Source organism: Sardina pilchardus, chromosome 2, assembly GCF_963854185.1.
Source record: "Sardina pilchardus chromosome 2, fSarPil1.1, whole genome shotgun sequence".
NCBI lineage: Eukaryota > Metazoa > Chordata > Actinopteri > Clupeiformes > Clupeidae > Sardina > Sardina pilchardus.
The window spans coordinates 33,341,368-33,353,346 of NC_084995.1; the positions used below are offsets into that span (position 1 = coordinate 33,341,368).

At 45.3% G+C, this 11,979-nt stretch overlaps 1 protein-coding gene across 1 annotated transcript in view; it reads left to right on the forward strand.

Annotated features, from left to right (window-relative positions):
* brinp2 (bone morphogenetic protein/retinoic acid inducible neural-specific 2) overlaps positions 1 to 11,716 on the forward strand; it is a 38,249-nt gene extending 26,533 nt beyond the window's left edge. Inside the window, exons 6-7 of the mRNA XM_062556306.1 lie at positions 8,379 to 8,601; positions 10,586 to 11,716. Coding sequence (XP_062412290.1) covers positions 8,379 to 8,601; positions 10,586 to 11,711 — 1,349 coding nt within the window. The 3' untranslated portion in view covers positions 11,712 to 11,716. The remainder of the gene's footprint in view (positions 1 to 8,378; positions 8,602 to 10,585) is intronic.
* The last annotated feature ends 263 nt before the right edge of the window (positions 11,717 to 11,979 follow it).

Consider the following 11,979-nt stretch of genomic DNA (forward strand, 5'->3'; position numbering starts at 1 on the left):
TTTATTGGTCTCACTCTCTGAAAATCCTTAAATTTCTTCAATGGAGGGTTACTGAAAAAAAAATCTCCCATGCAAACCAGCGCATCTATAGCCCAGGGCTATAAGAGTGCTCCACGGCAGCCGTGAAGTGAGCTCTGTTTCCCCCCGTGCTGTGCTGTGAGAGTAAAGATTTATGGTTTGGTACAAGCTCCTTATTGTTTCTGAGGAATTGCATGTAATTGCTGGTATGTTGTCACAGGACATTGCACTGGAGGTATCCTCTACTTCCTTAGCACTAACTCTGGTGAATAATATATGCTCTGTGATCGATAAATAATGGCCAGATTTAGCATTCACAGAGTGTTGCCACACACACAGACACACACACAGACACACACAGAGACACACAGACACACACACACACACACACACACACACACACACACACACACACACACACACACACACACACACACACACACACACACACACACTTGTGCGCACACACACACACACACACAGAGAGAATCAAGGTCAGTTGACAGTGCTTGCAGAGTGCACATAAAGAAAGAGTGTGTGAGGAGGAGACATCTCTCCTGAATGAGTTATCACCCTCCACTGGAAGTAATCTGTGCAGCGACAGCCTGATGCCTTTCAGAGGACCCTTTTCATTCTCCCGCAGGACCCTGGCCACTCAATAAAGTGTTATCATCGACAGGTCTGAGCAGGAGCGTCCTGATTTAGACGTGGGGACGATGAGAAGGCCTGGCCTCAGTAGTGCCTCTCAGGTGTTAAGATTGTTAAGCCATCTGCAGATCGGGCTTCTTCCAAAAGCCATAGAAACCCAGGATCAGCCCCAGCTGTTTTACTTCCTCTTTCTGAGTTGGATCTCTGGAAACAGAGATTTATTTTGCTATAAATGGATGAAATATTCAAAATCTCCTTTCATGCAAGTCACCTGTTTGTCAAGTTAATCCGCTGGGAGAGTTTTAGGGCACAGGCCGAGTTCTCTGTTAAATGTTTCTCATTAATGCAATTAGAACAAAAGAAGTGAAAGCTATGTTTAGCGCTAGCTTGACAAAATGTTGCCTGAAGCGCCCTCGCCCATGGCCACGTGAAGTGATTCAGTGCGGAGACGTCGTCAAAGTACTGTGTGAGATTTCTTGTACACTTGACGGCAATTAACCCTCTGATTGTTCCTGAGTCATAGCGACACCAGGAATGTTCTTTATTAAGAAACAAAGTCTTCCTCGCGTCTGGTATACCTACTTAAAGTAACACTCTGTAGGAATGGCCCTTTTCATCCATTTTCAGTCTACTGGATTCCTGTTTAGTGCTGGGAACTGAGGGTATCCAGTTCTCCAATAAACAACAAAAAGGGTCATGCTTCTACCCGTGACAACAGCATTACATAGTGCAGGTGCACTGCATATTGCCGGTGTCAGAGACTCCATATTGTTAGTCAGTGTCGTGTATCGAAATGTGTCTGAAAGCTGTTATTTTAAGGTATAGAAGAACTGCATTGTGCTGCTTTAAACTTTTCATATAGAACAAGCTAAATAAGGCCATACTTGTAATTACATACTTGTAATTTCAAGGCACCTACTGTATACTGTAAAGTGCTTCACATTGTAGGAGATGCCTCACTAACCACCACCAATGTGTAGGATCCACCTGGGTGATGCACGGCAACCCTCCCTGGTGACACATAATTATTAGCTTCTCAAAATAGACCTCTCGTATGACGATGAGCATTAGTAATATTTGGGAGGGGCCGAATCAAATCTTTACATATATTCATATCACTTCCCATACATTTGCAATGCATGTGGCATTCTAGGAGTGCCAGAGTGAGTCGGAAGCAGCTGACATGGCAAACAGCTATTTGTTTGTCTGCACAGGAAATTGTAATACTGTGCCAAGCTATAGCTGTAGAAAGACACTGAAATATTTATGTGAGTTAAGAGAATTGAATAGCGGGTCATAATGACTCAGGGGAAATAGGTGTTTGGTTTTCTTAGGACAGTAGGTGGGTGAATATTGCAGCCCAGGAAAGAAATAACAGAAGATTTCCTTGTAAAAACATTTTAAAAGTAGCTCACATCAGAAGCAAGCGCGGCGACTGTGTGTCTGTGTTCGCTCCGTGACATTGCAATCATCTCGAAATGGCTTATCGCCCGCCTTGTCTGATACAAGCCAGGCAGTCTGCAGTCTAATTAAGGGACTGGAGGAAAGTCCCAGGCAATGCATTCGATATGATCCAGTCATGTCTGTGGGGTGCGACCCTACCCATGACACCCAGGCTTTCTGCTGGTACCATGGGCTCTGTGACACAGACTTATGATACCTCTTAAGTACTGCTAGATGAGGGCAAGGCAGCTACCCAGGCTCACTGCAACCCCCCCCGGGGTTAACTCAAGAGGCCAAAGGCACCTCTTCCTAGAGAGACTGGCTGCTTCTTCTAGATGATATCAAAAGTCGGCTCATGGCTCTGAGAGGGAATTATTTTCTCCATGGGTCTATATGGCCACTGGGCTTCAAAAGATGGAGTTCTAGTTGATAAATGTATTATCTGTTTTTTTATCTTGCTGTCTGTCAGTAAAGTAAAGACATCAGACATGTGCAACAAATACCCCTGAACCAACTATTGCTTGTATTGTTTTGTTTACTTTTGTTACACTTTATTATTTATTATGGTTTTGTTGCTGCAATTATTGAATTGTGCTATTGCAGTTGTTCAGAGAAGAAAATATCTAATGTTATAAACTCCACAGATCCCCCAGTGTACATCAAAGAACAGAACATCAAATAACACATTTCTGAATGTACATTCATTTTCTGAGCTTGTCTAATGTGAAATGAAATTCCCTAAACTCCCAGTCACAAAGTGAGCGTGCCCCTGTATGTAATTCTGTCATGATTGTGTTTTAGCTGCATTTTGTTTTAATCCCTTTTGAGACAGCACTACGTTCCTCTTGGTTTCTGGTTTGAATAAAAAGGCAGGGCTACTCTAGATTGAGTCAAATGGTTTGTATCAGAGAGGGTTAAAGCGGAGTAATGAAAGATCTTTGTTTGTATAATGCGTCTCCATTGTTGCCGCGGTAGCTCAGTGATCTAAAGATTCACAGTATGTTCTTCATCACTTGTTAATCTCTACGCATTCTAAAGATGAAAGTACCTTTGATGAAAGTATCTTAGATGAAAGTATTTGTTTCATGATGCATCATCTGATCTGACCATCTTCTGTCAAAGTGTTGTTGTAATTGTTCAGGATGATATGTCTAAGGCGATAACAGCATGAGTTGAAGTACACTCAGTAAACAATATTTAAGTTAATACAGGTGAGACAGATATTCTGTGATAAAATACATTCCTGTTATGTGTCTGTAACAGTTACAGTATGCCCTTTTAAATAGAGTCCCATTATTCAGCATTTTATGAAGAGATCATCTTTCGATAATGTATGCCACTTAGGAGGAAATTCACAACTCTTGCTTGAATGTGATCCTGGTCAGCTTTTAAATACAATAATAGGCCATCAACACAACACCAAAGACTAATAACCTTTCATGTTGTAACCATGCACAATATCTAACGGAGCTTTATTTCATCCATTATTGGATTACTGTTTAATATTGAGTTACACATATTACACAGCTGGACCATTTTCACAGCATGCAACATAAACCCTTTAATGACAACAGCAAAGGGTCATGTTGCAGGATTTAATGGAATGTGAAGTGCTCAGTGCCATTGTGCTGAGCACACACTCACTGACACATGTGTGCACACACGCATGCACACACCCACACGCGCAGACACACACACACACACACACACACACACACACACACGCAGACACACACACAGTGACCGAGAAAAAGAGAGTGAAAGAGAAATAGAGAGAGACTCAAAGCCACACATTGTGCCATACTGCTGTAGGAGATTTCCTTAAAAGCTATTGATCAAGGTGAGGATGAGGAGAACTTTTATGTTCCATTTGCAACCTTGAAATGAGGGAATCATTGGGTTTAGTTAAGATTGATCTCCTTACGAGTTTTCTAGAAGCCAAGGGCTGGATTGGAAAGCATTCCTTTCCATGAAGCACCCACTTGGGTACAATAACCTGATGGCAATCCTAGTGTAGAGAGCAGAAAGAGGGTGTATTTATGGACCTGGGGTTACTATCACCAACTGAGGGAGAAGTTCGGTTGTACTGAAGAAACTTCTAGAGGAAGAGATTAGCATGTGGTTTGTTTTCTCAAAGGGCCTCCTAAATGGCAAAGGCACAACGGTGACGTGAGACAGTGCAAATTTGTATTTTATGGTCCTCCGATGAGTTCTTTTGTAACAGAGCAATTCTGTTCCAGGTGCCATTTCCCTGGCAAATACAGTTGCAACGTCAGCAGACAGAAGAAAGCTGCAGCAAATCAATAGCACCCATCGTCAGCAAGCTCTTTATGATACCCCAACTTTGGTGCAGCATCTTTCCACAAATCACCACTCAGGTGTCCATAAACCAAACAATATGTGCAATGATCACCAACAAAGCCATTCATCAACTTCTAGCCAGCATTCTGGGCCAGACCAGCGTGGACACATCGAGTCATGAAAGATAAAGATAATGAAAGGTGTAATACGTAGATAGAAAGATACTTTGAGAAGGAAGGTGAAGTGGTCCCACTTCTTATTACATATCCTACAGCAGTTCAAATTCAAAGTTTATTGTCATGTACTCATGAATAAGCAAGTATTGAAATTCCTTGTGCTCAAGTGTCCATTCAACTACAAATTAAATTAAAATCATTTATTAAAATCAAAAGTACCTAATGATCTTAATAACAAGTCCTTGGATAAGTAGCACAGACATTAATGTGTTACTTTGCATTGCATGCCCTATGCTTTGGTACAGGGTGTGCATTGCCATTAAAGATTGTATTAACAGCGAAAGAATAGTATTCACATTTTGAAACAACATGTATTCTAAGTGCACAGTATGCAGAGACACTTGGCGTAGCCCTGTGTTACCATGTGTTCAAGATTAATGCCAAAAAAAACTGTGGATGGTGCGTTACAAAAACAGACAGCGAGGGCGGTCCGACCGATTTGTGATGACTTGAAAAGCCGAGCTGATCCATTTCACTGATTAACTGAGAGGAGATCCTTCACCTCGTGCTGCAGCTGGAGGGGCCGTCTAATCAGCGCTCCATCAGCCGTCAGCTCCTCTAGACTGCTCATAATTCAGCACCCTTCAGCGCAAAACCCTCTGATCAATCCATGATTAATGTCCGCATCTCCGGAGGCAAGGAGTAGTGCAGGAAAGGGGTAAAAAAGAAACCTTGTCAAGTAAAAAAAGGGACCCCTGTCGGAGGATAAAGAGGCTAGCGGTTGAACTCATTGTTTTCTACTTTGACATCAAACCAGACTTTGCCCCACAAAGCGTTGTACCCTTGTAGAGATTTCACAAGTACATGCTCTGCTCGCTTTCTTCTAAATACATACAAAAGCTAAGGGGAAGGACAACAGACTCCACTTTCACAGCCTTGGTGCCATTTATGATCCCACTTGTGCTTAAGATTGCTGAATATATAAATACTGAATAATGTTTTTTGTTACAAGATCAGGTAGTAGGGAAGAAAGGATGTCAACCTTGTAGAGCTCCTCTGTATAACTTGGCTACATTAGGTCCAGTGTGACTTGAAGATTATAATTGCATTTTTAGTGCTATTTAGATGCAAAGTAGTTCATTACAAGTATAATGAATTTGAAGAGCCTATTTGCATCAGATGAAAAAGCATAAGGCCAAACTATAATAGCAAGCAATTTAAATAGGATTGCTTTTTTGCCCGGTTTTTGATATGTGTGTTGAGATCTTGATATTAGATAGAGCTGATGAGCACTACTGGGCCTGAATAGTCAAAGTGTGTTCACTGGCAACACTACTGCTACGTCAGTTTGCAGGATCCCCCGGAGCGAGGAGAATGAGATGTGTGTAGATCTGTAATAAACTGGACCGCTAAGCATAAGCAAATTACAAAAGAAATGATACACATTGAAAATGGCTTGCTGTTGACAATTTTTTTTTGTTCAGTCGTGGCAATACTTTGGTCACGTTTTTATGCTGGAAGCTTCTTACGTCCTGGTCATTTAAATGGATGCCATCACATGTGGTGATATGTTGCTAATGTCCTTTTGTCATTTAGCGTAATGTCAAACAATGTTTAATAGGAGTTTGCAGCTAAATGGGTATGATTCGACATCTGCCATTTTGCTGTCTCACTCTGATTTAAATTATCAATTTGACTCAGAGATTGAGAGTGTGCGGGGCTCATTACGAAAACTAACCCCATCTTTCTGGCTGACACATTTTGAACCAAGCTAAATTGTCCATAAATTTGAACATGAAGTCATAAATGCCAGAAAAGAGGAGAATAGGCAGACAAGAGGAGTGCTCCGAATGCCAATGCAATACTCTCCCCCACAGTGTAGTAGGGAGAGAGGGAGGGAGGGAAGAGAAGAGGGAGAGAGGGAGGGAGGAGAAGATGGAGGAGGGAGAGTGGAACTTCACACCAGACGGGGGAGGGAGAGAGAGAGAGAGAGAGAGAGAGAAGGATGGGGAACAAGAGTAGGGAGCTTCAGAGGCAGTGGGGATGAAAAGATGGGTGATAAAAGACAGAGATAAGTACAGGAAGAGAAGTGGAGGAAATAAGTTGGTGATGGGAAAGCGAGAGACGGAGGCAGAGGCAGAGAGAGAGAGAGAGAGAGAGAGTAAAGGGTGGGCTAGAGATCCATCAAACCAATTAATGGCCAAGCTGTGACTCACAGTGTTCCACTTAGCACCGCAGAGACACCTGACAGGCAGGTCAATGCTTTCTGATTTGCACAGATAAGGTACAAGGTGAGAGATTGTGGTTTTATGAGGTTGCATTATCATATGTCGGCCCTGGGTTTATGCCTGGCGATTGATGTAGGGAATACATAACGTGCTTGCCTTGGAAATAAACAATTGTATGCCGCATGTCTCCACACGTGCCAAATGGGTACAGGTCTCTTGGTTGTTGTAGTTTTTTTTGTATTATTAACTGTATATCTAATGAGAACTTTATCAAAAGAAAGCAGCTTGTCTACTCCTAACCTGAAACACAAAAAGCTTTCGTGTGAAGCATGTCCTCTTCTGAACTGGATGTAATGGTGCTCTCCATTCAGGCCCACGTCCTGCCGAGCTCAGGAGTGCTCTGAGCAGATTGCGGCAGCTGCTGTTGTAAAAGTGGGGTGGCACTGGGCGAAACGAGCTTCGCTCACTATTGGAGCCAACGTTAACATTATTCCAGTCATTTGCTGGTAGTGGCCAGAGCCCGTGGGCATCCCACACTTGCAGGACCATTGAATACTGTAATGGCCCGGGAGAGGGGGGGTAACGGTGAAAGGGGATGTGTGTGTCCGCTGGCTACAGGAAACACGCAGGGGGTGGGCAGGGGGAAAAAAGCCCCGACTCGCGAGTCCTGCACTCTTGGTCAGCCTTAGAGCACTTACGCCTGTGTTCTCACTGGTCCTGCTGTCTGGAGCAGCAACCCATGGCTGTGGGGGGAAATTCTTCCAAATTAGCTCTGAAATGATTCAGGGACTTACTCATAATGAGCACTGTGGTAGGGGCGTGTAAGCTCTAAAAGAGAGACCGAAATAGTTACCGTGCATTTCTTGGTGGTAGCATGCGGTCAGTATAAAGAGTAATTACACAGAAGGAACATGCATATATTTCCTTAACATTTTGTTCACAATGTGGTTACGGTTGTGGTGCTTCTGGTTTGAATTAATTGCCCTGACCTAAAATGTTAATAATCAGTAGCAAATATAGATTATAGCATACTAATAGTAATTATCTTCTGGACATTTTGTAGCAAACATTATTATTTTTTTTGTTTCCAAGCCTCTCTTTTGTAGTGCTGCATCACCCTACTTTAAAATATTCACATCATTTTAATATACTTACATACATTCATACATACTGTATAGAAATTAGCAACACATAGGAAAGCCACATTTGAAATGAGATCTCACATTTTTCTCCTAAAGGACCATTAGGACAAATAAGGCAAGATTAGAAAACAATTATTTGATCTGAACTGAGACAGTCCAACTTAAATTCAACTGAAGATCTCAAAATACTCTCACCTGAGATCTCAATAAGAACTGATTTATTTCCCATGAGACAAAGAAAACATTCGTTTAGACAATACATGTTCCTTTGGGAGTGCATATTCAAATTGACATTCAATATAAAATCTATAATTTTACATTTTGCAACTGATAATCACTTGTCTTCGATCAAAACATTTCTGTGTGCTCACTCATAACCTAACTTCACCTTACAAATTCTCTCTCTCTCTCTCTCTCCTCAGATGAATTCAAGTCCTTCTTGAAGAAGCTGCCCACCGATCGGTTCCTCAACACCTCGGCCATCCTGAGGTTCTGGACATCGGACGCCCCTCTCCAGCGGCGCTACGGGCAGCTGGAGGCCAACACCAAGCTGGTGATGGGCAAGGCCCAGAAGATCGTGCGCAAGCTCTTCACCCTGAGCAAGCGCTGCCCCAAGCAGCCCAGGATCAGCCTGCCCAGAGAGAGGTAATACTAACTGTCTGTCAATCTGTCCATCAATCTGTGGGTCAGTTGCTCCCGCCGTGTCCCCACAGTGCGGCTCTGTGTGAGCCGTGGTCAGCTGTAATCATTGCGTTGGAGGTCTCTGTTGGTAGCCCGCTTGTCAGTTTTTGTTATATGCCCTTGCATATTTTATACGCAGGGCTTGAGAGCCTAGCTGAATGACTGTGAATTGTCTTAAAATGGTTCAGATTGGGGATTTCGGGGAGCAAGTTAATGTGGTTAGCAGTTAGCACGAAGGATTAGAATGCATTTTTAAATATGCCAGCATGTCTTTAACGGATAAGTCATTAACATTCACATAACGAGAGCGTCTGTAACTACCACAATCATTGTCATTCAGCATTAGCGGCGCAACATAGCCTTTAAACCTATTTAAAAACGTATTTACACGTTCCCTATCAAGCCCCATGCCCTGCCGTTAATGACTGTGTTTGCCGCGAGGTAATTATGTGACATGATCTAGAGTTTATTTAAGCTGAGAAAAGGCCAGGCTGTCAGGCCCCTTCATGCTTGAGCTGTTTGTCATTTCAAGACAATTATTTCATAGTCAACACTATCAACCAAAAGAAGAGAGAGAGAGAGAGAGAGAGAGAAAACACTGGTCCAACACAGCCTGAAGAAGGTAACACAGAAAGGGGGAACATGAGAGAGAGAAAGAGAAAGAGAGAGAGAGAGGAGATTGAGTGGTTCTTTTGTAGCGTGTGGTCAGTGTTGGCACACTGTAATCAAGTGCTCCAGGAGAGTGACAGGTTGTAGTTAACGTCCTTTACTTTGAAGCCTTCCACTCTCCACCTGACAGGCCCCACCTGGGTCTGACTCCTTTAACAAGGGCTAGCCTGCTGTGTCCGCGTGCACGCCGCTCTAACCACCATCCCTATCGGCCCCAGATGAGGATTAGCCTTTACTCATGAACAATATTTGTAACAGTGATACGTGATGGTTGACTTCTAAGCCAAACCGTATCATTTCTGAATTCAGTATTATTACAGCTGCATTGCCTACACAGCAAGGAGCCTATTAAGATCCTCATCACAATCGTTCACCCCCAGAAACAGTTCTGGGATATCTCGTTTCTGCTAAACAGATTATGTAATTATCGACAGTGCTATGGACATTACAGGCCAGTTTCCCACATGTGGATTAATCTTAGTCCTAGATTAAAAGAAATCTTCAATGAAAATCTCCTCTGGAAAAAAAAAAGTGTTTAATCTTGGAATAGGCTTAATTCATGTACGGAGAAACTGGGTGTATATTAATAAACTACTTCATTATCTTTCCTATAGTCACACTATAGGGAAATAATGTAATGTTGCTTGTGTGAATTAGCATAACACACTTTTCAAACATGGCATTTAATTTAATGAAGCCTCTTAGTGGTTGCAAACATACATAAATGGCCCAGAGGAAATATGAAACCTCTGGGGGAAACTGCATTAGCCTGTATCTGGGATGTGCAAAGGCTTTGTGCTGTTGACTTTCTCTGTACTAAGTAGCTCGATAATGAATTTGCTGAACCCCTTCGTTATTTGTAACTCTTTGAACTGGCTGATGGCGAACATCAGTAAAGCGCTGCGTTCTCTCACCCCCTGCGTGCAAGCTTCTAACCTCTTTACCTTGCCGCAGAGAACATGGCTGCCTTCTGTCAGCGGCGAGCTCAGCCGTGCACAATTAAAATCCTTCTTCATCAGTGGTGCGACTAGGATGCCTCATTACTTGCGTGACAATAAAAACCAGGGTCAGGTCCTGACTGACTGTTCGTGTTGTTGTGGAAAAGATTTTTCATGTCATTTTTTGCCCCAATTCCTCCCTCTCATCCACCCCCCACCCATCCACCCATCCACCCACCCTCCGCCCTCCCCCTGATTCACATCACCATTTAGCAAATGCCAGCAGCCAGGTGTCCTGCCGTGATTAATTGTGTCTGTGTTAATTATTGTCTGTCGCTCAGGGCGCTGCGATTCTGGCTGAACCGCGCACAGTCGCTCCTGTACTGCAGCGAGCACGGCCTCCTGGGCACCTTCTCCGAGGAGACGCGGAGCTGCACCTGCCCGTCCGAGCAGGCCACCTCGTGCCAGGGCGGCGTGCCGTGCCAGGTGGGCGAGGGCACCGCGTGCGCCAGCTGCGCGCCGGACAACGTCACCCGCTGCGGCGCCTGCCACCCGGGCAGCGCGCTGCACGCGGGCGCCTGCCGGCCCAGCATCGCCAACTCGCTGGACCACTACGTCAACTTTGACTTTGACATGCCGGACGCGGAGACGCGCTACCTGCTGGGCCGGCTGGACAGCCGCATGGAGGTGCACGCCATCTACATCAGCAACGACGTGCGCCTGGGCAGCTGGTTCAACCCGGGCTGGCGCAAGCGCATGCTGCTGACGCTCAAGAGCAACAAGAACAAGTCCAACCTCATCCACATGCTCATGGGCCTCAGCTTCCAGATCTGCGCCACCAAGAACAGCACCCTGGAGCCCGTGCCCGCCATCTACGTCAACCCGTTCGGGGGCAGCCACTCGGAGAGCTGGTTCATGCCGGTCGACCAGCAGGACTTCCCCGACTGGGAGAGAACTAAGCTGGACGGCTCGCTCCAGTGCCAGAACTGGACGCTGGTGATGGGCAGCAGGTGGAAGTCCTTCTTCGAGACGGTGCACATCTACCTGCGCAGCCGCATCGTCACGGACGACCCGGCGGCCAACGAGACGCTCTTCTACGAGCCGCTGGACCTGGACGACCACACCTCCAACCTGGGCTACATGAAGATCAACAGCCTCAAGGTGTACGGCTACAGCATGCACTTTGACCCCGAGGGCATCAAGGACCTGATCCTGCAGCTGGACTACCCGTACACGCAGGGCTCGCAGGACGCCGCCTTTCTCATGCTGCTGGAGATGCGCGACCGCATCAACCGGCTGTCCCCGCCGGGCCCGGGCGGCCAGCCCCTGGACCTCTTCTCCTGCCTGCTGCGCCACCGGCTCAAGCTGTCGGCCAGCGAGGTGACGCGCCTCCGGGACTCCCTGCAGAGCTTCAGCGCCAGGCTGCCCAACTCCCCGGAGCCCGAGCTCGGGCAGTTGTGCAGCTAGCCTGGACAAATCCCTCTGGCACGCATGTGCGTGTGTGTGTGTGTGTGTGTGTGTTTGTGTTTCAGTGTGTGTGTGTGTGTGTGTGTGTTTGTGTGCAACAAAAAAAAAAAATATTTACAAGTGTGTGTGTCTGGCCACAGTGACCGCGAGCAGGCAAACATGAAGCGTTTGGGGACAATTCTGGAGGACTGTGTGGGTATCTGTGTGGGGGCGGCCTGAACTGATTGTCCACACGCTGGCTGTTCGGCATCACAAAACAGTGGAGATT